This window comes from Oncorhynchus mykiss, chromosome 4 (genome assembly GCF_057628025.1).
Source record: "Oncorhynchus mykiss isolate SJ-2025 chromosome 4, ASM5762802v1, whole genome shotgun sequence".
NCBI classification, from domain to species: domain Eukaryota; kingdom Metazoa; phylum Chordata; class Actinopteri; order Salmoniformes; family Salmonidae; genus Oncorhynchus; species Oncorhynchus mykiss.
Genome location: NC_143025.1, coordinates 41,591,284 through 41,616,551, shown reverse-complemented (window position 1 = coordinate 41,616,551; position 25,268 = coordinate 41,591,284). Strand labels below are relative to the sequence as shown.

General features: G+C 42.4%; 1 protein-coding gene across 1 annotated transcript; it reads right to left on the bottom strand.

Moving 5' to 3' along the window:
* Positions 1-15,095: 15,095 nt before the first annotated feature.
* Positions 15,096-25,016, bottom strand: dmrt2b (doublesex and mab-3 related transcription factor 2b). Its single transcript, XM_021599696.3, has 3 exons — positions 24,338-25,016; positions 23,223-23,322; positions 15,096-16,227 (listed from the first exon to the last, which is right to left on the bottom strand). Exons 1-3 carry the CDS (start codon positions 24,692-24,694, stop codon positions 15,389-15,391), a joined length of 1,296 nt encoding a protein of 431 aa, XP_021455371.2. The 5' UTR covers positions 24,695-25,016; the 3' UTR covers positions 15,096-15,388.
* Between the last annotated feature and the right edge of the window lie 252 nt (positions 25,017-25,268).

The following is a 25,268-nucleotide window of genomic DNA, read 5'->3' as shown; positions in this document are numbered from 1 at the left end:
TTGTGGCAAAATGGCTTAAGGACAACAATGTCAACTTATTGGAGTGGCCATCACAAAGCCCTGACCTCAATCCCATAGAAAAATTGTGGGCAGAACTGAAAAAGCGTGTGCGAGCAAGGAGGACTACTTTATCATTATTATTTTTATTTCACCTTTATTTAACCAGGTAGGCTAGTTGAAAACAAGTTCTCATTTACAACTGCGACTTGGCAATGCAATGCTACCAAATACTAATTGAGTGTATGTAAACCTCTGACCCACTGGGAATGTGATGAAAGTAATAAAAGCTGAAATAAATCATTCTCTCTACTATTATTCTGACATTTCACATTCTTATTTTATACAATATTTTAAGGTGTGACGTCATTCCGTCCAGCTGTTTTCAGTGACACAAGATAGTTCAAAAGAAAAGCAGACAATTGTACTTTCCATGCAAACTTTGTAAATGTCGAAAAAAAAATCACTGGACAAGTTCATGGAAACATAGTTAGTGATAGAGTTTTTTGTTGTTGTTAAAGCTGAAATCCGTATTAGTAGGAATAGCGCCACTTGCTGCCCCAGATATATTTGTTTTTGATTTGTTTATTAAACGGAGGAGAGGAGCTCCAGCGTTGTGGTAAAACATTTTTGTAGTACATACTCTACTGTTACATCACTCGTGCAATGGTGTCCAACCAATGAAAACAGTGCTCTTTGTTTGAAGTAACGTCTTATTGTTGGAATATCGCAAATACAGATTCCAACTTTAAAAAGGGAGCTTTTGTTACCTTTCTACATTTCCCACATCTTGTTACGTTACAGCTTTATTTTAAAATGGGTTAAATCGTTTTTGTTCCTCATCAATCCACACACAATACCAAATAATGACAAAGCAAAACCAAGTTTTAGAAATTTTTGCAAATGTATTACAAATTAACAATGGAAATAGGTTTGGACACACCTACTCATTCAAGCGTTTTTCTTAATTTTTTTTTACCATTTTCTACATTGTAGAATAATAGTGAAGACATCAAAACTATGAAATAAAACATATGGAATCAAAATGTGTTAAAGTAGCCACCCTTTGCCTCGATGACAGCTTTGTACATTCTTGGCATTCTCTCAACCAGCTTCAACGGGAATGCTTTTCCGACAGTCTTGAAAGAGTTGGGTTGAGGTCAGGTGATTGTGGAGGCCAGGTCATATAATGCAGCACTCCATCACTCTCCTTCTTGGTCAAATAGCCCGTATACAGCCTGGAGGTGTGTTGGGTCATTGTTCTGTTGAAAAACAAATGATAGTCCCACTAAGCACAAACTAGGTGGGATGGCGTATTGCTGCAGAATGCTGTGGTAGGCATGCTGGTTTAGTGTGCCTTGTATTCTAAAGAAATCACTGACAGTGTCACCAGTGTATTGTGAGTAGACAAATGTGGGAGTATATGGAAAAGAATGATCTGATTACAGCCAATCAGCATGCTTACCGCAAAAACCATTCCACTACCACTGTATTGGTTGACATGACTGACCAGTGGCTCAATGCTATGGATAATGGCAGGTTTGTAGGTGTACTATTTTTAGATTTCAGTGCAGCATTTGATTTAGTGGATCATGAAATTATTTTGACAAAATTAATGCATTATGGTTTTAAGGAGGTAGCATTGAATTGGGTACAGTCATATCTAACTGACAGGAAACAGTCAACCTATATCAATGGTTCATTTTATTCCCCTAATGTGTTAAACTGGGTATTCCACAGTTTAAATACTGCAGGGCAGCTGCCTTGGGCCACTTCTCTACTTAATATACACCAACGACCTTCCCTATGCCTTTGTTGAAACTCAAGCTACTATATTTGCAGATGATACTACAATTTATGCAGCAAGACAATCGGTTCAACAGGTACAGCAGGCTTTGCAAGGAGATTTGGAGATTATCAGGAAATGGGTTTGCCAAAACAAACGTGCTTTAAACACCAAGAAAACCAAAGTTATGTTGGTCTGTTCAACTAGGAAAAGGCAAAAACAGCATGGGATACAATTAAGTATGGGAGGAGTACAAATTGAAGAAGTGGCAGAAACCAAACTACTGGGAGTGCAGCTAGACAACTGCTTATCATGGTCGTCTCAAATAACTAATCTATGTAAAAAAAAAAATTAAAACAGCATGCATAATCAGAAGGATAGCTAAATATTTACCAGGGAAAATCCTTCAGCAAATAACACAGGCATTGGTTGAGAGTCAGGTGAACTATTGTTTGGTGGTCTGGGGAAATGCATCATCTAGTGAAGTTAGGAGGCTGCAGAATGCACAGAATAAAGCAGCAAGGATTGTTTTAAGGCAGATATATGGTTCTTCTGTTGCAGTCATGCGCAGTGGTCTTGGTTGGTCATCAATCAACAAGATAATTGAAAAAAACATGCTTATCTTATTTTATAATATACATCATTTAAAACGGCCAAGTTCTATTCACAATGGTATTCAGTTGGTAAGAGACAGACATTCCGTAAATACTAGGAATACATTGTCCACCATCTATGCGTTATCCAGACAGAAAAAAGAAATGGGCAAAAGAACATTTCGATTTAGAGCAATAAAGAAATTGAATAAATTAACTGAGCAAACTAGAAACCTTTCAATATATAAGTTTAAACATTATTAAAAACAATTTAAATATAGTATATAGAAATGTTGTGGGACTATAGTAGATGAAGAATCAATATTTTTTTAGATTGAGTATTTATTGGGTCATTATGCTAGTGTATTATGTATGTTTGTAATAGTGTGTTATATGTGAAAGTGTGTTTGTATTATACATTGTATTTTAAATGTTAAGGACTCTTGGAAGATTAGTCCAAATGGGGACTAAAAGAGATCCTAATAAAATAAAATCAAAAATAAAACCAGTAAAGCAACCCCACACCATAGCACCTGGTTGTCCAATCTCCACAGAGTAACTCGGGAGCTCTTTCCGAGTGACCATTGGGTTCTTGGTCACATCCCTGACCAAGGCTCTTCTCCAGGTCTAGGAAGAGTCTTGGTGGATCCAAACTTCTTCCATTTAAGAATGATGGAGGCTACTGTAAACCTTAAGGATGAGGATGTAACGAAACAAAATGTGGAAAAAGTCAAGGGGTCTGAATACTTTCCGCATACACTGTACATTTTTATTTGAATAATAAATAGTCACTTTTGCTGAAAGAATCAAACACACTCTTACGCTGTTACACAATCTGATGTATCGTATATTTCCAAGGTCACAACTCTCCTGTCTCTATAAAGTAGCTGTTAATACACTGGAGGAAGGGTTGTCTGTAGGCTCATCTGTGAATACATACAGTCTGCACATACAGTCAGGTCCATGATTAATTGTCAACCTTGATAAATAGATTGTATAAAATAAATAATTCAAAAACTGTATGCTAAAAAAAAGGGAAATGATTTCCTTTTATACTTTGATACAGTATTTCTGTACTGTATATAACCTATGTGATGGAATGAAAGTGTCATTTAAAAGGTCTCGGAGGGGAAGTGTGTGAACATTGGCCTGATCGACCTCTGGTCCGTAACGACTCCCACAGGGCCCTCTGTGTGTGTGTGTGTGTGTGTGTGTGTGTCTTTAAGTCTGTCTCACTCTCCTGCTCTGGTTCAAAGGGATAGAGACGGTCTACTGTGCATTGGTATAATCCCCACAACACATGTTTAACCATTACGCTCTCAGCAGAACCGTGTTGTCAAGCCTCTGCTGATTAACCCTGCATATACTCTGAGACGTAGCTAGTTATCCAATCAACCCTCTATAAGCCATGTTTTGTGTTCAGAGCTAAGGCCTAGTGATCCACTGAACTAGTGTGTCTTATTAAACTCCCGTTGGGTCTCAGCCAAAATGAGCAAACAGTCCCCCTGCTACTCCTTCATCTCTACTGAATACACAAGAAACATACCTGTGCCCATTGTGTTAAGAATCACTCAGTGACTAAGAAAGCCTGACAATTACCCCCTTCGCTATGCTCTTCCGGGACCATCTACCTGTCACCACAGCCTTCTAGAAGAGCTGTTGCCATAACAGGGCTGTGAGACTGGGTGTCAGGGGCTTTACTCACAACCAAGGGCTTGACTGATCACAGGTCAGTGAGTGGGTGGAGGTTTAAAGAGGTCTCAAGATGGATTTATAACGGTATAGCAGAGTCTTCACGTGTAATGATACCACAATCAACTCAATGAGGCGTTCTCAAATAGACACTAGCTAACGCACTAGCTGAAAACATTAGCTTGAGTCTGCCATGTTCTCTCCTTCCTGTCCGTCATTTAGATTTTCTGTCCGCTATACACTATTATGATAGTGACTCTCGCTGTTTATTATCTATGCATTGTCACTTTACAAATTACCTCGACAAACCTGTAATCTTGCACATTGACTTGGTACCGGTACCCGCTGTATATAGCCTCGTTGTTGTTCTGTAATTTTCTTGTGTGTTAATTGTTTTAATTTGAATTCACTTTAGTACATTTAGTAAATATTTTCTTAGCTCTATTTCTTGAACTACATTTTTGGTTGAAGGTTATAAGTAAGAATTTCACGGTAAGGTCTACACCTGTTGCATTCGACGCGTGTGACAACAAAAATTTGTCAATGCTGTCTCTGTATCTGTGTGATAAGGAATTGCGTTACGTGATTCACACCCATCCAGTTGTTTTTCTTTTTGAGTTTTTCCATGGACTATGACACACACGGGCGTTGGGTGTAAATGTCACATCGCAATTGCTACAACTGTCTCTTATTAAATCTAGTCTTGTCCCACCTGTCAACACGCTGCCTTGCCTCCCCGAAGTCTGTGATGATCCAAGCCTCTCAGTGTTGTAACAGGAGAGAGCCATCTGTAAGTATGTGTTCAAAGCGACATACTTTCGTCTTAGATATCAAACATTTGGCAGAGCACCAGTGTAAGTAACTCAATAAGTTATTGCAGTAAAGGGGATACAAGGCGCTCAAGCGTAAAACATCGCTCAGTGCCTTTCATTTGTCTCTACTCTCTCTCTCTCTCTACCTTTCTCTTTCTTTCTCTTCATCCCCTCCCCTCCTCTCTCTCTCTCTTTCTTTCTCTTCATCCCCTCCTCTCTCTCTCTCTCTCTACTTCACTTCACTCCATACTGGGGATTTCCCCTGTTCCCAAAGCCAGTGACACTAACAAATCCACCCATCTCTCCTCTCCAGTTTTCAAATGGCCTTTTCCCTGTGGCTAATGTTTTGTCATCCGGTACAGTGATGTTATATGAATTACCTTGCGCTGGCGCAGGAGAGGTGCCTTGTGGGTGATTTATCACCTGTTTGGTCGAGCCGGCTGGGGGGCGACGAAGGCGAGCGCCGAGCGGTTGGTTCCTCTTGGTCTGACGTGCAGAGAGACCATCTGGTGCAGGGGGGTTAATTGAGGGCGATTAAGGTGATTAATAGGTTTGTTTGAAGTGAAAACACAAGACAGAACGGCTTCTGTTACAGCCCAAATATTTTGGGGAAAAAGCCATCAGCCAAGTGTGGGTGGAGTGGAGGGAGAGGGGAGGAGGGAAGGGGGCCTGAGTGGTAGTGACAAATACGATTAGGCTGTGTGTGAATGTGGTGTGTGTGTCTGAAATGGATGTATGAAAGCAGGTTTTGTGTGTCCGTGTCCCTGTGTGTATCCCTGCGTGTGTATGTGTCTCAGGTGGAGGTGTTGTTAAAGCAGGTGTGTGTGTGTGTGTGTGTGTGTGTGTGTGTGTGTGTGTGCGTGCGCGCATGTGTGTGTGTGGCAGAAACAGAGCAGGCTCCAAAGACAGCCCCAGGTCGGAAGGGAAGGTGAAAGGCTGAAGGCCGGCAGGCAGGTAGGCCTGATGGTGTGGGGAAACAGAGCCCTGTGCTGTGTGCACTGAGGGGGAAAGAGTAATATTGACACGGAGCTAGCTGGTTATAAAGAGCAACTGTTTCTACTCCACTCTCCACTCTCATGATTGTCTGTGCGAGACGACTCAGTTTAAGTTTGCCATGACGTTGGTGACTGTTTAACAAGAGTGTGTGTGTACATCTGTGTGTGTCTGAGCAGAGAATGTGTATTATGGAGTAAGTGTGTGTGGTTGAGTGATTCTATAAGAAACTAGGTCAGTGTGTGTTATCTTTTGTCTTCCTTGAGAGTCTGTTTGAGAGTGTGTGTATTTGTGTGTGCGTGTGTGCATGCTTGCACAGCCAAGTTGTTCAAGACTGATGTGGAAATTGGTCGTCTATACATATCCTGAGGATGTCGGGAAATGACTTCTAAACCAGCCACTAGGGGCAACATTGAGCGTTATTACCATCAATTAGGCTGGTAATGGGTAATCCCATGAATCTGGATCAGAAGGTTGCGTGTTCGACCCCAGTCGAGGACACTGCTTTTCAATGTTTTGGTTTTAACCCTATCCCAAACCTTAACCATTTGGAATGAATGTTTAAACTTTACCCTTGAGAAAGAAAAGGAGAGCTGCAAACTCTAGGAGCTCAGATGCAAAATCTTCAAATGTAGATCCTTTTTACACAACCCCAAACAGGGAAACAGATCCCAATCAAAGGTGTTATCACACGCTCTACTAAGGCACTTATTTATCTTAGAACTTGTCCTTGTGGTAAAAAAAAAGATGTGGGTAAAACGAAGCGTGATTCAAAAGTACGAATCTCAGAGCATCGTAGCACCATTAGGTGAAAGAACTCGACGTATCCAGTTGCGGCCCACTTTTTGGAAGCGAACCACTCGATTTGGTCCCTATGTTATATCGGCATCGAACACGTCACCCTCCTTAGGAGACGGGGTGACCTCGACAATTTATTGTTAAAACGAGAGGCTGCCTGGATCTTTCATTTAAAGACCCTTGTTCCAATCTCCCCCAACATCTCATTGATTGAATCTATATATAATCCTCATAATGTTTCACACGTAATGTATAATATGTAGCCTACGGCAGGTGATCCAATGTCTCGTTATTATTTTTTTCTTATTGTATGTTTGTTTATATAATTATTATTATTTTCTTTTTTTTGTTACGCTCGTCTGTTACTGTCACTTTGTCCTATCGTTGTCTAATATCTTTTCACTTTTGTTTTGAATGTTCTTAATTGGAAAATGCAAAAATAAAATATATATTTTTTAAAAACACAAAAAAAATACCCTTGGTCCCCTTCGGTCTCGACGTAGACTTTGATCCGAAGCCAGTCTTGTGATTGTTGTGATTTTGTGTTTCATTGTAAATGTTTGTAGGCCTGTGTAGCCAAATTGTATCAATGATCGTACGCTATTCATTCATGTTTTTTGCATGTTCTATTGATTTCTCTAAATTAACCAATGATATCAAGACACACCCGGCCATGATTACAGACACCTGTGTGTCCTTTGACACTATATTAAACTAGTGACCTGCAGTGTTTGTCATTACACCCTGATGAAGACAACTTGTCTGTCAAAACGTTGGTTATTAGGTTATTACATTATTGCATCTGAGCTCCTAGAGTTTGCGGCCCTCCTTTTATTTTTCAAGTGTTCTACTCCGCTAGCCAGCACCTCGCCTAAACTACAGACCCGGGTTTGATCCTGGGCTGTATCACAACCGGCCGTGATCGGGAGTCCCATGGGGCGGTGCACAATTGGCCCAGCGTCATCCGGGTTAGGGTACGGATTGGCCGGAGTATGCAGTCATTGTAAGTAAGAATTCGTTCTTAACGGACTTGCCTAGTTTAAATAAATTAAATCAAATGTTTTAAATAATGTTTTGGAGAAATGGAAAGATACAGAGCAGCAGGAGCAACAAAAACAAGTTTGTGCGTGGAGCAATTGCGAAATTTGGAGCACGTGGACGAACGTCTCATTCTGTAGTGAGACTGTGATTGTGTGTGGTATTTGCGTGCGTGTGCCCACACAGCCGGTGCGGTGTGTGTGTGTGTGTACCATTCTGAGAGTGTAAATGATCTTCTCCTCCATAGGAGAAACAGTCTATGGTTCCCATAGTCTTTCTCGAAGGCATTCCTCATTACCGGTGGAAAGCCTGAAGTAATGCGTAGTCCTACTCATCTGAATCAAGTGCAGCCTTTTCCCACAAGCACCACATAAACGGGAGGCAGTCAACACCGTTGCATAGTAATAGATACCATCACCTTCAGAGAGTAGAATCCCCTTCTCTTTCCATTTCCGTAAATGAAGTGTCAGTGGAAGACTTTCTGATTGATGTCTGTAATTCTACACCATGATTGTACCTGTGTTCATTCATGTTGTGTCATGCTGCTTTGCCCTAGCCTGCACTGGACCGAGTTAGACGTAAAAATCGGTTTATGCACTATCATGACAAGTAACCTTATACAAGATGTAGAGTGATATACAGAAACATTCATGTTGAATGTGGTCAGTCAGTTGGAGCGTCGAGCAGGCGTGGGTTACTCCGGTCTACAGGCTTGACTCAATGTTCAGCTTCTTATGGATCTGCTAAACATACTCGTGAAGGTCATCTGTCAAAACAGAGACTTAGCGATCAAATTAAAAGGAAGTGTTTCATTTCAAAAAGAAAACAGCCTATCTGTGTGTGACACATAATGACCAGACGTTAAACTGGGGTTGACTGTCAATCTAATTAACATATCCCAATCAAAATATGTCTGTTTCAGCTAGAGATGATGAGATTTTTTTGCATGAGTCTCAATCCACCGTTTCCGCCTATGTTGGCCTTCCGCATCTTCAGTGGAAAGAGGCAGAACTGCAGCGCTGTTTCTCAGAACAGGAGACATTCCGAAAATTGGTCTTCTCACGAAAACGTCTGTCGCGTCTGAACTGTTTGGGCTACAAACTGATATGGAAAAGAGGAGGTTCTCACAAACACGATGGTGTTCTCCGTTTTGCTCTACGACCGGGACTTATCTGAAGTTAACCTTACCGGGTTAAAATGAATTAAAAATTAAAAACTGAAATGTCTTGAGTCACTAAGTATTCAACCCCTTTGTTATGGCAAGCCTAAATAAGTTCAGGAGTAAAAATGTAGTTAACAAGTCATATAATAAGTTGCATGGACTCACTGTGTGCAATAATAATGGTTAACATTATTTTTGAATGACTACCCCATCTCTACATCCCACACATACAATTATCTGTAAAGTACCTCAGTCGAGAAGTGAATTTCAAGCACAAATAAAACCACAAAGATCCAATGCCTCGCAAAGAAGGGCACCTATTGATAGATGGGTGAAAATAAACAAAACAGACACTGAATATTCCTTTGCGCATGGTAAAGTTATCAGTTACGCTTTGGATGGAGTGTCAATACACCCAGTCACTACAAAGATACAGGCATCCTTCCTAACTCAGTTGCCAGAGAGGAAGGAAACCGCTCAGGGATTTCACCATGAGGCAAATGGTAACTAAAACAGTTACATAGTTTAATGGCTGTGATAGGAGATAACTGAGGATGGATCAACAACATTGTGGTTATGCTACAATACTAAACTAAATGACAGAATGAAAAGAAGGAAGCCAAATTCAATATTTTATCAAATGTTTTTTTTAGGGGGGGGGGGGGGGGATACCTATAGGGACCTTAGAATTCAAGTTAAAAACAGACAAGCTTCCTTCACCTCATCATCCGGGAATATTGATCTCCAGTCAAAACACAGGACTGTGGGGAGAGGCCTTTGATCCCTGTGAATTATCCTAACATATGCTGCATGGAAACCTGAGATGGATAAGAGCAGCCTTTTATTGACACTATATGTTGCCACAGCTATTAGAGTAAATTGTATTCCAGACTCTAACCACTCACAGGTATTCCGCTCTCTCTGCTGGCGCTCTTTGTGTGTGGATCAAGGTGGATGGTTAGCTATGTAAACTATGGTTAGCTACAGTATGTCTGGAACCCTAAATAGCTTTTAAACAGCTGTTGTTATTGGAAGGTGAGGGCCAGCTGCTTAATGCGCTAATGACTAGGCTTTAGCTCAGCGGGCTAACACAATCTTGTGGCGCCTTCCAGTCAGTCATATACAGCACATTTTCTCATACAATATTACATCTTGCCATCTTGCCTTGCTCCAGCACCCCACCCTCCTAGCTCTCAGCTTCTGCCAGCTGTTATTCCCCAGAGGTCTCGTAACCCGACATCAAAACATAGTTTTATATGTCAATAACCCTCCACTTTTCCCCTTTTACGAGATTGGTCCCCGTGGTAATCAATCATTCTTAAGAGTGTGCCAATAAGTCAGCGTAGGAGCTTTACAGACGGAGACCCAAATAACATTGTGGTGGATTGCCTTACCGGGACTGGGAATATGTTAGGCATGTTGTTGGTGTGGGTTACTCTGGGGGTAGAATCAGAACCAGGCTGGGTAAATACCGCGCTAATGGTTCACAGGGTGGAGGATCAAGGCTTTTTTCAGGACTGTTACAACTGGCACCCTCTGCCAATAAAAGTATTGAACTGGCTGTGCTGGCATGCCTCTGCCCTGGCATGGAGGGTGAAGGGGGTGAGGGTTGAGGCTGGGGTGGACTATGAAGTTAAACCGAGAGCACTGTGGTGGGGATAAGACAGAGAGATCCTCTCACCTCCGTGTCGCAGTGATCAATTTTGGATGCAAATGGTACGCCCCTGAGTCACAAGTGGTGCGTCACTGTATCTGGCGATAGAGAGGTGATTTAACCCTATCACAAAATGAGATGAAGGTGAAGGTCACTGGCGCCAAATGACAATGCATCATCATCAACCATAATCAGAATTGTTATCTTCATAACTGCATATGACCCAGCAGCTTCTATGTAAGCCCTCGGTCCTGTTGGCCTGTGCGGCTGAAAGGGGCTGAGGCAGGCTGACAGAGGAGAGGTTGCGGTGTGGTTTGTAATATTGCAGAGGTAGAGCTCCAGTGGCCAAGTGAAGGTAACAGTATCGCTGCACAGCTGCGACTGTGGGTGCCAGGGGCTGTTAGCTGTTCACTTGGCCTGAGAAGAGAGTGGCAGAGGGGGGAGTTGCCCACTCAACCCAAGTGGATGGATGGAAAATCCCCAAGCAGGTAGATGTCTGTGGGGAGAGACGAGCGAGAGAGAGAGAGACTCTATATGGACGGTTTCAAATATGTTTTTAAAGCTGTGAAATGTCTATTGCGCCAAGGCTGTCTCAGTTACACAGCCAATGTCTATTACTAAGTGCTTGTGTTTGTGCTTCTGCAAGTGTTATGTGGGGTGGTTAGACCAAACCAGAAAGTGTATATTTAGGAGAGGCTCGAAGCCGAGATCAGAGAAGGACAGTCCTGTTCCGCTTGATCCCTAGTGAGAGAAAAAAAATTGTCCTGAGAAATACTGTTTTATTCACTAGTTTCTGTGTCTGTTGCTTCTTTTACTGGGCCGTTACTTTGGCTCGCTTGCCTGTGCAACACGTCGTGCATACTGTGTTGCATTGGAGTACCTTCAGTTTTTAACTGGTCTTGGTATATTCTGAGGCACGTGACTCCATATAACTGGCCTTTATTTAACTTGGCTCAGAGGGTGAAGTACGAGTGGTCACTGTCCAGCCCGCCCACACTGTGAGGGATAGCACTCCTAGCAGAGGGAGAGGGTTGAGGTAGAGGGCCAGAGTTCTTGAACTGGGACAGCCAGGGCTCCGGGACCTTCCGGGGTGTGAGCCTGCCTGCCAAACTCAAGAACAGGGCCGAATCCAGAAAATCCCAGAGTCAGAGGAGCTGGATCAAAGAGCCTCCATGTTGTCTCTGATACTAATCGTTGCTCATGACCTGTCAGGGGATCTCAGACACTACTATATACATTACACTAACATTGCGGGCCGGTGGCTTCATGCTAGGCGCTGCGCTAGGCCAGCAGAGTAAGTAAACCTGTGGCGGTTGTGAGGTTGGGGTTGGAGAGAGGCTTGGTCTGTGTTTGAAATAACAGTTTGGTCAGGGTCTGCTACAAGCCAAGCAGTGGTGTGTTTAGTAAAGGAAGCAGAGCTTGAGGGCCAAAGCAAGCTTTTTAAAACCATCTCTCTGAAATGAATATGGCTAAAATGGAAAAGAGGTATAAGCGGGCGGAGGAATCTGAAAGCAGCCAAAAAGGTGGGTGACAAAAGACTGGAGGTTGAAGCTGTTTTGTAGAGCTGTTATGAATCGGATTGTGTTTAAAGCAGCATCGAACTGCTCTGTCAGATACTGGCCGCACGCACGCACACACGACCCAGGCCAAACAAAGATTTTTTTTTAATAAACTGCTGATAGGAAGCCGATTCAGACGTTTCCAAAGAGCAGACAGGGAACAATATGGCTAATATTTCTGTCCCAAACAATCCTAATGAGAAATGGGACACGACTAGCATTCTGAGTGAAGTCACAATCTATTAAACCCACAGCACACCGTTCTAAAGATGCCCCAAAATGGAATGTGGGGATGAATGATTGGGTCTTCGTCTTTGCGAGGGGAAAAATGTATTTATATCCCATGTATTATTCTTTACACGAGTCATTATCTCCCTTAGTGAGGGGTGCTTGTGTTTAACTACTACGGTGAGAATGGTAATTTTTAACGTCTTAATATTGCTAAATCCACATTGATAGACTAAATTGAAGACAGACACCACGTTCTTCTGTTCTGTCTGTCATTGGCACTGGTGGGCACACCTCTCTCTCTTCAGTGCAGAGCCTACTGTCTATGAAAGGCCTGAGAGAGAAAAGAGAGGGAAAGGCCTATCTTTCTGCATTCCGAGATGTGTTGAGATAGTGAGCGACACACAAAGACCGGAGCAGTGTGCTATCGCCACACGGTTGACGCCACACAGTCCAGAGTTGTCAAAACTATCTGGATTTCATATCGCCCAGGTTACAATGGAGGACAAGAAAGCGAGAAGAAAGAAAACATAGTGAAGGATGCAGATCAGCTGCGGGTTGAAACAAACCCAAGTAGTGTCAAGCTTGGCGTAGCATAAAGAACAACGTATGTTGCCTACCCAGCAAACCTGGGACATTCACAGAACATTAGCGAAGATTCCCAAGATTCTAGTTCTAGTTAGGGCTTTGTCTAACAATAGGATGATAACATCCCAACATTTCTTTCAGAAAATGTTTAAACGAAATATCCTTGGAAGGTTGTGCACGACATCTGTATCAACCACCACAGAACATTGCCCAAATGTTCTCATTAGTCTTCCAGGTAATGTAATAACACAATGTACCAGTAATGTTTTTATAGCATACCACCACAACAAAATGTGAGAGCAACGTTCTGGGAAGGTTCTTGCTACATCAGGTGAATGTTTTATACAATCTATAATCATATAGACAACTGGATAGTATAATCATCAGCACAACTGGATAGTTTTTGTTAGGAGAACCTTTGCCGCAACATAATGAATGTTCAGGGAACATTCATACAGTAGGACAAATGTTGGTTTGCTGGGTAGGTATTGCTGGCACCAGCCCCTCCCTATCCTGTCTCTGTCTGATCTGACTAAAGAAAGGGTGTGTGTGTGTGTGTGTGTGTGTGTGTGTTCTATTTTTGAACAAAGGCATGGAATGATGCAATTGTTTGGTATTAATATATGTTATAACATGTATATAGGGGACTAGAAAAGTGTTGAACAGGCTTGGAGGTGTTTCTCTTTGGTTTCTAATGTTCTTTCTCTCTCTGAGAGCTGCAGGCCACCTGCCTCCCCATGTACTCCTTTCTCTGTTAGTTTTCTTTAGAATTAAAGGGATTTTTGAACACCACAGAGTTTATTTTGACAGTGTTAGCCCTGAGAGGGAGGACAGGAGCAGGCAGTGTGGATACTGTGATTCGAGACAAACGCTTTGGGCAACAGTTCAATCACTGAGCTATCTATTTGACATTTTTCTAAGAACTTTCATGTGTGAAAACAAAAATGAAATACAGAAATATCTCATTTACATAAGTATTCACACCCCTGAATCAATACTTTGTAGAACCACCTTTGACGGCGATTACAGCTTTGAGTCGTCTTGGGTATGTCTGTACCAGCTTTGCACGTCTGGATTTGGAGATTTTCTCCCATTCTTCCTTGCAGATTTTCTCAAGCTTTGTTAAATTAGAAGGGGAGGGTGGTAAACGGCTATCTTCAAGATTCTCAATGGGATTCAAATCTGGGCTGTGGCTGGGCCACTTAAGGACTTTCACATTCTTGTCCTGAAGCCATTCCAGCGTTGCTTTGGCTCAATGCTTGGGATCATTGTTCGGTTTGAAAGTAAATGTTCGCCCCCAGTCTAAGGTTGTTTGCACTCTGAAGCAGGTTGTCGTGAAGGATTTGCCTGTATTTGGCTCCATTTATTGTTCCCTCTATCCTTACCAGTCTCCCAGTCCCTGCTGCTGAAAAGCATCCCCATAGCATGTTGCTGCCATGTTAAACGGGTGATGAGCTGTGCCTGGTTTTCTCCAGACAATAGCGCCTTGCATACAGGCCAAATAGTTACATTTTCAGGCCAAATAGTCTCATCAGACCACAGAATCTTTTGCCTATGTCTTTCACGTGCCTTTTTTGCAAACTCCAGGTGTGCTGTCATGTTTCTTTTATATCAGGATTGGCTTCCGTCTGGCCACTCTCCCATAAAGCCCAGATTGGTTAAGTGCTGTAGAGACTGTTGTCCTTCTGGCAGGTTCTTCCACGTCAGCCAAGGAACTATGCAGTTCTGTCCGAGTGGTCAATGGGTTGTTGGTCATCACTGTGCTCTTGAAAACTTTCAACACTCTAGAAATTGTTTTACACTCTTCCCAGGTACTGTATATGCCTCATCACAATTATATTTAGGAGATCTACGGACAGTTCCTTGGACTTCATAGTATAGTTTCTGCTCTGACATGCACTGTCAACTGTGGGACCTTAGACAGATGTGTTTCTTTCTAAATCATGTCCAAACAATTGAACTGGCCACAGGTGGACTCCAATGAAGTTCTGGTGACATCTCAAGGATGTTCAAAGGAAATTGGATGCACCTGAATAGCGTGTGAATACTTATGTAAATGAGATATTTCTGTATTTGGTGAAACAAAAAAATCTGTTTGTTATTGTGGGGTATTGGGTGAGAAAAACAACAACAATTAAATCAATTTTGAATTCAGGCTGCAACACAAGAAAATGTGAAAAAGTCCAGGGGTATGAACACTTCCTGAAGGCACTGCACATTATAGCACAGAATCTTTATTATTTACTTTATACAACAGTCATTATTGCTCATCTTTATCAAGGGTGTCATTTATTTTGGATCCCAATGTATCTTGTGCTCTAAAAATACTATCTTACAATCCTTTGAAAAATGCTGAGCACATTTTTTAAAACTAAATACTGACATAGATTTGGGTATACTTATTTTCTTAAATACATTATTTCACTCGTTATGCATTTTACAGTAACCAGTGTTGTTAATAGAAAATGCACTTATGGACATGAGTTCCTCAGGCCCTCAGCAATGACTCCACTGAGAACGGTAATGGCCGCCTCACCACTGTGGGTTTCATTGAGTTGATCTGAGGCCCGTCATGATGCCTAATCCCACCTGCTGACCAGTCCTTGGGTGTGAGGAAGTGAGGCTCTGGGAACCTGCTGGGTTTGTAGGGTTCTACCTCTCCCTGAAACATATGCTTTGGTTCAGAGGGAAAGTCAGAGTGTGTGATGGCTATTTTTGGCATGATGGCCGTTGGAACGGTTGGATCGTCTTTGACCCATTTTGGCACGGCCTTATCCTTGTCCAGATCAGCTGAGCCTTCAGAATAACTACTCCCCCGCTGTTGGAGTTGTAGTAAGGGCACGGGTAACGGCTCTCGACAGCTCTCCCTCTTCCTGGAGCACTCCCAGCTCTCCAGTGCTCTCTCCCTGGCTTGCTCCATGTGTTCCAGAACCCCAGAGTTAGAGTTACACTTTGACATGAACTGACCATAATTATAACCGCTTTCTGCTGATCTGGCCTTGAGCTCTTCCTGGTAACAGTGGAAGTCACACTCATACAGCACAGGGCCCGGTTTGTATTTGTACACAGGCACGTAGGTGGATGCCCCAGGGTCCTTGTGTGGGCAGCAGTGGTGGGGGGAGGCGGGCATCACTGCCAGGGCTGGGGGGTGAAGCAGGGTGAGACCTGATATGTCCTCCAGCTCTCTCTGTCTCAGCTCTCTCTCCAGCATCACAGTCTCCAGCTCCTTATCAGCAAACGCCCTCCTCTTCCTCATCCTGGTACTGACAGAGGGGAAGTGACGTCGCTTGGACCAGGGGCCGTCCTCCGCCATAGGGAGTTTGTACCCTATTGGGTAATGTACAACACTGATGTCATTAAGTTGTATAATGATTACCTTGAGAACACAGTCTGTTTCACTTATAATAACTTAAATCTACCAAATAGGAAGTTAAACAATGAACACATTAATTTACCAACTTTATTTAGGTAAATGAAGTTGAAATTCATAAAGCCAAAGTAGATGCTCTAAACACAACTGTGATGACATTGCTCTAGTGTGTGTACATGTTCATGTGCTTACTCAGGGGAACGTAGAGGTAACATGACCTCATCATTTTGTCTCCCAGCCGCTCGCTGGTAAACACAGCTTGTAATTCCATAACCACCATTTGCATAATTGTAATTACCATAAATAAAATACAAACAGATCTAGTCCCTATAGACGAAACAGGCAGTGTAATTACTGACTTATCCCGTGTGGTGTAGCCCACTGTCTGGTCTGAGACAGGAGATGGGGTAATGAGCTAGATGCTAATGAAGCTTCATCCTCTAATCTACAGTGCCTTCATAAAGTATTTACACCCCTTAACATTTTTTTCACATTTTCTTGTGCTGCAGCCTGAATTTAAAATGGATTCAATTAGTTTTTTTTTTTGTCACTGGCCTACACATAAAGTCAAAGTGGAATTATGTTTTCGAAATGTCTACAAATGATTAATGTTTTAAAAGCTGAAATGTCATGAGCCAATAAGTATTCAACCCCTTAGTTATTGCAAGCCTAAAGTTCAGGAGTAAAAATGTGTTTAACTAGTCACAAATAATAAGTTGCAAGGACTCACTCTGTACTTTCATAATTTCATAATATATATATATATATTTTTTTTTTATCTGGTGTTTATATGTCAGATGGTGTTATAGTTCAATCTTCAGTGATGTATTTTATATAACTAAGGGTTAAACGCCTCCGTTCTGTACATTACCTTGGAAATAATGGACGATACATCCGAACGAGAGAGTCGAGTTCATTTTTCCAAGGTAATGTACAGAACGGAGGCTTTTATCCCACTTATACCACAGTTGACAAAGAAAACAACGATAAGCACATATTTACCGGTAGAAATTACATTTTGTTTGTTGATATTTTCATTTTAAAAAAAGAAGCTCATTCATACTTTCTCCTCTTTTGGTTGCTAGAGACACGACCCAGTCATATGTTCGATTAGTTCGATATTTATTGACGCGACCCGGTCGTTCGTTCTTTATCTTCCGTTGCCATGCTCGCTGGATACATTCGTATCCTCTGCTTGCTAGCTAACCAGCTAGCTACGGCTAACACATTCACGACCTCTGCAGCCAGAATAACAGCAAATTAGCTGTTTTATATTCACATTCATTTGGATACATCCATAACAATGAGCTGATAATGCCTGATTTTGCTTGGCATAGCTAGAAAAGTTTGCCTCCTTGTCCGAACACTCGTCAATACTGACTGTTAATTACGAGGAGATTGCGTTGCATGTCAAACACTAGGCAAGAAAATAGCTAAATAGTTTGTTGCTAGCAAACCTGCCAATATGAAAACCAAATTCAGAAATCAGTTGCTAAAAACAGCTGGTAAAACTAGAAACGTGGAAGGATTTGAAAGCATTAGCGGTGGAGGGGGACAGGAGAAATTCATGTTCATCACTCACCACGTTAGGTCATCAGATGCTCCAAAAAAAATGTCTCTGCAAAAACAAATCTTTGCTAGCTAGCTATGTTCTTTCCTTATTGGACCTGCGTTTACAATGTAACCTATTTCCATTTGTGTGGTTGTTGGTTTAGCTTTCTGTAATTTTGCAGCAATGTGTAGGCGTATATTATTGGGTCATGATTGCAAGTTGTCCTGATATTTTTTCCAACTGTTCTGATATCTTTTGCAACTGTCCCGTTATTGGGTTTTAATGTCCATTCTAGAATGCATTCCTAGCCAATCAGAAACGAGTAATCAACAATGCTGTGGTATAGTGTAATATTGGGATGCAAACTCAAAATGATACAGGTGTCTTATTTTGTTTAAGCCCATAACCATGTGTGTGTGGTGTATACTTCTGTGTCAAAACAGATTTGTTTAAGACTACCAAGAAACACTCTGTGTGAACCTGATTTAGCCCACTGCAGTAAAAGGTTACATCATTTTTGAATGACTACCACATCTCTGTACCCCACACATACAATTATCTGTAAGGCCTCTCAGTCGAACAGTGAATTTAAAACACAGATTCAACCACAAAGACAAGGGAGGTTTTCCAATGCCTCCCAAAGAAAGGTTGGTAGATTGGTTAAAAAAATAAAAAAGACATTGAATATTCCTTTTGAGCATGACGTTATTCATTACACTTTAGATGGAGTATCAATACACCCAGTCACTACCACAAATACAGGCATCCTTCCAAACTCAGTTGCCAGAGAGGAAGGAACCCGCTCAGGGATTTCACACGAAATCCCAGTGTGGAAAGCACTTAGACTTACCCAGAAAGACTCACCGCTGTAATCGATGCCAAAGGGGATTTTAACATGTATTGACCCAACTGTGCTATTTTGTTTGTTTTGTCGCATTGTTTGTAACTCATAAGTCTGACGCGAAGGATATACTGCTTTGACGAGACAAGGCCCGAATCCCTGTTATCTGCATGAAGAGGTCTGGTGCCTTGTAAGAATTTGCCGACGAGTAGGTAAACCACCACTACCCTCTGTATTATTGGCCAACGTGCAGTTGGAAAACAAACTGGACGATCTACGATTAACACTATCCTACCAACGGTACATAAACAACTGTAATATCTTATGTTTCCCCAAGACGTGGCTAAACGACGACACGGATAATATAAAGCTGGCTGGCTTCTCCATGCATCGGCAGGACAGAGCAGCTATGTCTCATAAGACGAGGGGCAGGGGTGTGTGTCTATTTGTCAATAACTGCTGGTGCGCGATGCCAAATATTAAAGAAGTCTCGAGGTATTGCTCGCCTGAGGTAGAATACCTCATGATAAGCTGTAGTCCCCACTATCTACCAAGAGAGTTCTCACCTATATTATTCATAGCCATCTATTTACCACCACAAACCGATGCTGACTCTAAGAACACACTCAAAGAGCTGTATAAGGCCATAAGTAAACAAGAAAATGCTCATCCAAAAGCGTCACTCCAACTGGCTGGGAACTTTAATGCAGGCAAACTTAAATCCATTTGACCTCATTTCGAGCAGCATGTCACGTGCAACCAGAGGAGAAAAAAAACTCTAGACCATCTTTACTCCACACACAGAGACTCATACAAAGCTCTCCCTCGCCCTCCATTTCACAAATCTGACCATAATTCTATCCTCTTGATTCCTGCTTACAAGCAAAAACTAAAGCAGGAAGTACCAGTGACTCGCTCAATACGGAAGTGGTCAGATGATGCGGATGCTACACTACAGGACTGTTTTGCTATTACAGGCTGGAATATGTTCCGGGATTCATCCAATGCCATTGAGGAGTATACCACCTCAGTCACCGGCTTCATCAATAAGTGCATAGACGACGTCGTCAACCAAGGTGACTGTACGTACATATCCCAACCAGAAGTCATGGATTATAGGCAACATCCCCACCGAGCTAAAGGCTAGAGCTGCCACTTCCAAGGAGCGGGACACTAATCCGGACACTTATAAGAAATGACGCTATGCCCTCAGACGAACCATCAAACAGGCAAAGCGTCAATACAGGACTAAGATTGAATCCTACTAACTGGCTCTTACGCTCGTCGGATGTGGCAAGGCATGAAAACTATTACGGACTATAAAGGGAAACCCAGCCAAGAGCTACCCAGTGATGCAAGCCTACCAGATGAGCTGAATGCCTGTTATGCTCGCTTCAAGGCAAGCAACACTGAAACATGCATGAGAGCACCACCTGTTCCGGACAACTGTGTGATCACGCTCTCCATAGCCGATGTGGGCCAGACGGATTACCAGGACGAGCACTCAAAGCATGCACGGACCAACTAGCAAGTGTCTTCAATTACATTTTCAACCTCTCCCTGACCGAGTCTGTAATACCTACATGTTTCAAACAGAACACCATAGTCGTTGTGCCCAAGCAAGTGGAGGTAATCTTCCTAAATGATTACCGCCCCATAGCACTCACGTCGGTAGCCATGAAGTGCTTTGAAAGGCTGGTCATGGCTCACATCAACAGCATCATGACGGAAACCTTAGACCCACTCCAATTCGCATACCGCTCCAACAGATCCACAGATGACGTAATCTCAATCACACTCCACACTGCCCTTTCCCACCTGGACAAAAGGAACACCTACAGTGGGGAGAACAAGTACAGTATTTGATACACTGCCAATTTTGCAGGTTTTCCTACTTACAAAGCATGTAGAGGTCTGTAATTTTTATCATAGGTACACTTCAACTGTGAGTGACGGATTATAAAACAAAAATCCAGAAAATCACATTGTATGATTTTTAAGTAATTCATTTGCATTTTATTGCATGACATAAGTATTTGACACATCAGAAAAGCCTAACTTAATATTTGGTACAGAAACCTATGTTTGCAATTACAGAGATCATACGTTCCCTGTAGTTCTTGACCAGGTTTGCACACACTGCAGCAGGGATTTTGGCCCACTCCTCCATACAGACCTTCTCCAGATCCTTCAGGTTTCGGGGCTGTCGCTGGGTAATACGGACTTTCAGCTCCCTCCAAAGATTTTCTATTGGGTTCAGGTCTGGAGACTGGCTAAGCCACTCCAGGACCTTGAGATGCTTCTTACGGAGCCACTCCTTATTTGCCCTGGCACTGTGTTTCGGGTCGTTGTCATGCTGGAAGACCCAGCCACGATCCATCTTCAATGCTCTTACTGAGGGAAGGAGGTTGTTGGCCAAGATTTCACGATACATGGCCCCCTTCATCCTCCCCTCAATATGGTGCAGTCGTCTTGTCCCCTTTTCAGAAAAGCATCCCCAAAGAATGATGTTTCCACCTCCATGCTTCACGGTTGGGATGGTGTTATTGAGGTTGTACTGATCCTTCTTCTTCCTCCAAACACGGCGAGTGGAGTTTAGACCAAAAAGCTGTATTTTTGTCTCATCAGACCACATGACTTTCTCCCATTCCTCCTCTGGATCATCCAGATGGTCATTTGCAAACTTCAGACAGGCCTGGACATGCGCTGGCTTGAGCAGGGGGACCTTGCGTGCGCTGCAGGATTTTAATCCATGACGGTGTAGTGTGTTACTAATGGTTTTCTTTGAGACTGTGGTCCCAGCTCTCTTCAGGTCATTGACCAGGTCCTGGTATGTAGTTCTGGGTTGATCCCTCACCTTCCTCATGATTATTGATGCCCAACAAAGTGAGATCTTGCATGGAGCCCCAGACCGAGGGTTATTGACCATCATCTTGAACTTCTTCCATTTTCTACTAATTGGGCCAACAGTTGTTGCCTTCTCACCAAGCTGCATGCCTATTGTTCTGTAGCCCATCTCAGCCTTGTGCAGGTCTACAATTTTAACCCCGACGTCCTTACACAGCTCTCTGGTCTTGTCCATTGTGGAGAGGTTGGAGTCTGTTTCATTGAGTGTGTGGACAGGTGTCTTTTATACAGGTAACGAGTTCAAACAGGTGCAGTTAATACAGGTAATGAGTGGAGAACAGGAGGGCTTCTTAAAGAAAAACTATCAGGTCTGTAAATGCAAATTAATTATTTAAAAATCATACAATGTGATTTTCTGGATTTTTGTTTTAGGTTCCGTCTCTCACAGTTGAAGTGTACCTATGATTAAAAAAAATACAGACCTCTACATGCTTTGTAAGTAGGAAAACCTTCAAAATCGGCAGTGTATCAAATACTTGTTCTCCTCACTGTATGTGAGCATGCTGTTCACCATAGTACCCACGAAGCTCATCACTAAACTAAGGACCCTGTGACTAAACACCTCCCTCATCAACTGGATCCTGGACTTCCTGACAGGCCGCCCCCAGTTTGAAGAGAGTTTGAAGTTCCTTAGTGTCCACATCACCAATGAACTATCTTGGTCCAAACACACCAAGACAGTAGAGGGCACAACAACACCTTTCCCCCTCAGAAGACTGAAAAGATTTGGCATTGGTCCCCAGATCCTCAAAAGGTCATACAGTTGCATCATCGAGAGCATCCTGACCGGTTGCATCACCGCCTGGTATGGCAACTGCTCGGCATCTGACCCTAAGGTGCTACAGAGGGTAGTGCGTACAACCAGTACATCCCTGGGGCCAAGCTTCCTTACATGCAGGACCTATGTACTAGGCGCTGTCAGAGGAAGGCCCCCCAAAAATTCAAAGACTCCAGTCACCCAAGTCATAGACTGTTCCCTCTGCTACCGCACGGCAAGCAGTACTGGAGCGCCAAGTCTAGGACCAAAAGGCTCCTTAATAGCTTCTACCCTCAAGCCATAAGACTGCTAAACAATTAATCAAATGGCCACCTGGACTATTTACATTGATCCCCCTGCCCCTTTGATTTTACACCGCTGCTACTAGCTTTTTATTATCTATGCATAGTCACTTTACAAATTACCACGAGTAACCTGTGCCCCCCCCACACATTTTCTCGGTGCTGGTACCTTGTGTAAATAGCATCATTATTGTTATTTATTTTTTTACTTTAGTTTATTTAGTTAAAATGTTCTTAACTCTATTTCTTGAACTGCTTTGTTGGTTTCACGGTAGGTTTCACCTATTGTTATCGGCGCATTGTGACAAATAACATTTGATTTTATTTGAGGATGAATACTTACCTAATCAAGATATATTAGTGTTTATTTTTATTTATTTATTTATTTTTACAAATGTTTTTACATTTTGTTCCACTTTGACGTTACAGAGTATTTTGTGTAGATTGTTGGGGGAAAAAAATACTATTAAATCCATTTTAGACCCACTTTGTAATTCAAGGGGTGTGAATACTTTCTGAAGGCACTGTATAGGATAGACTACTGTTAGCTAGACCAGATCACCTACTGAAGCACGCCTATCACTGATACCTACCCTCTAGGATACTCTTTGCTAAGATGCTAGGTGCTCTGGTGTAGCGCTGATAAGCGGTGCGACGGAATGGTGTGGCTGCTCCCCTGATCACTTTCTTACCCTGCAAAGGAACGGGGTAGAAGTAACATACATTAAATTATATTTACATAATATTCAAGTCAGGGCTTTGGTTGGGCCATTGAAAATCTGTGGAAAAACTTGAAGATTGCTGGTCACCGCCGCTCCCCATCTAATTTAACAGATCTTGAGGAAAATCTGCAAGGAACAATGGGGAGAAAAATCCCAAAATCCAGATCTGCAAAGCTGATACAGACATACCCAAGACGCTGTAATTGCAGCCAAAGCTGCTTCTACAAAGTATGGATATTTCTTTCATTTGCAATATATATATTTTTAATCTAAAAACAGTATTTTACCTTGTCATTGTGGGGTATTGTTTGTAGATAGGTGAGAAGAAAAAAAAGATTCAATCCACTTTGACATTAGAGTATTTTGTGTAGATCATTGAAAAAAAAAGACTTAAATCCATTTTAGTCCCACTTTGTAACACAACAACATATGGAATAAGTCAAGGGGTTTGAATGCTTTCTGAAAGCACTGTATGCATTAACCCCATGGCGAAATTACTTAAGGCAATATATCTTAAAAACACTAGAGCAGTAAATACAGGCAGGTACTGTACATGGTAGGCATACGGTCATAGCCATAGCCATGTGATATATTATAGGCTAGTTTGTTACAGAATAATGATATGTTAGTTTCCCTGGTGTAAAGCCTATAATTCATATGACAAAATGCTGTGTAAACAAATTCGTTTTATGAGTGGAATAACTGCATTTATTTTTTTTTTAACATGAACTATCCAGAAATGTTAAGCAAAAACAGCCTATGGTTTTTATGTAAAAGTGAACAATATCGTTTTTTTGTTTTCATTATCACTAAAGGAAAATAGCAATGCATATTAATTTGCTTATCCATATGTGTTATTTCATAGTCCTTAATTTCGCTGGTCCTGCTCACAGGGTTGCATCATTTTGGCCTAGATTATATAAAAATTATCTTTCTTAAATTCTATCCCACCAGTATATTACGAATGTCCCTGCCGCATGGCTCACCTCTGTCGCCTGTTGTCTCCGCAGGGCGACTTGCGCAGCCATCACCCGCTGCCGCTCCACCACGAGCATACAGTTTGTGCACTGGCAGTCACGCCAGCGACAGAAGCGTTTGTGGCCTTTGAGACAAGACACGACGCCGTGGTTCCGACAGCGGGCGCATTTGGGGCTGCGGGTCATTTTGCGCTGCGTCGCTGTCTGCTCCTCGGCCACCTTCGCTCCTTTCTCCGCGTCGCCGTGCCGCCCCTCGGGCAGGCATCCGTCAAGACTCTCAACATCAATCTCCTCACCCAATTCGAGTTTCAGCGCATTAAGTCTGGTCTTCTCTAGCTGTAGGCCTCTTTCCAATTGAGTGGACATCTATGAGAAATGTCTTCCACGCCGTTGCAGTGCTGTATTTCCAACTTTACAAGTTGTTAACGTTGTCGAAGTGCACTGTTTCGTTTGGCTGTGACGACACACATACCCTAAATTCCTCTGAGCAGGGAGACGAGACTTTTGAAACGTTAAACTCTCCGCTGTTCTCTGACGTTTGACAGGGTTGTTTCCGAGAACAGAGGCGAGTCGCACTGACACTGTTGGGCTCCTGGCTGGTGAGACAGCTACTGTGGTAGGATATGTTTGCTCACACCACAGTCAACTTGCCCTACCTACCGTCAGACAGCAGACCACACCACATTTTATTGGGCTTCCCAACGTTGCGAATCTCCATACTTCTCCAACGTCATCAATTGGACATTTAATCCAGGTTAACCCCTCCTGCCCACGGAGCACACGCACTTGACAGTAAACACTACTAGTTGGATAAATTAAGGTATTTTCCAATTTCGTTTATTTTAGTCTTCCCTTTATCAAATTGATTATGCACTAATTTCAACAACAAAAAATATGAGTGATTTGTATGTCCAAACTTTCCAAAACAAATATGGAATAT

Bases quoted from the DNA above. Each gene is read 5' to 3' on its own strand.
- dmrt2b (XM_021599696.3), bottom strand. From the start codon at position 24,694: ATGTCCACTCAATTGGAAAGAGGCCTACAGCTAGAGAAGACCAGACTT. The intron at 23,323-24,337 runs GTGAGCCATGCG...GTTCCTTTGCAG, and splicing joins GGAGACAACAGGCGACAGAG to GGTAAGAAAGTGATCAGGGG. The intron at 16,228-23,222 runs GTAGGTATCAGT...ATTACCCAATAG, and splicing joins AGCAAAGAGTATCCTAGAGG to GGTACAAACTCCCTATGGCG.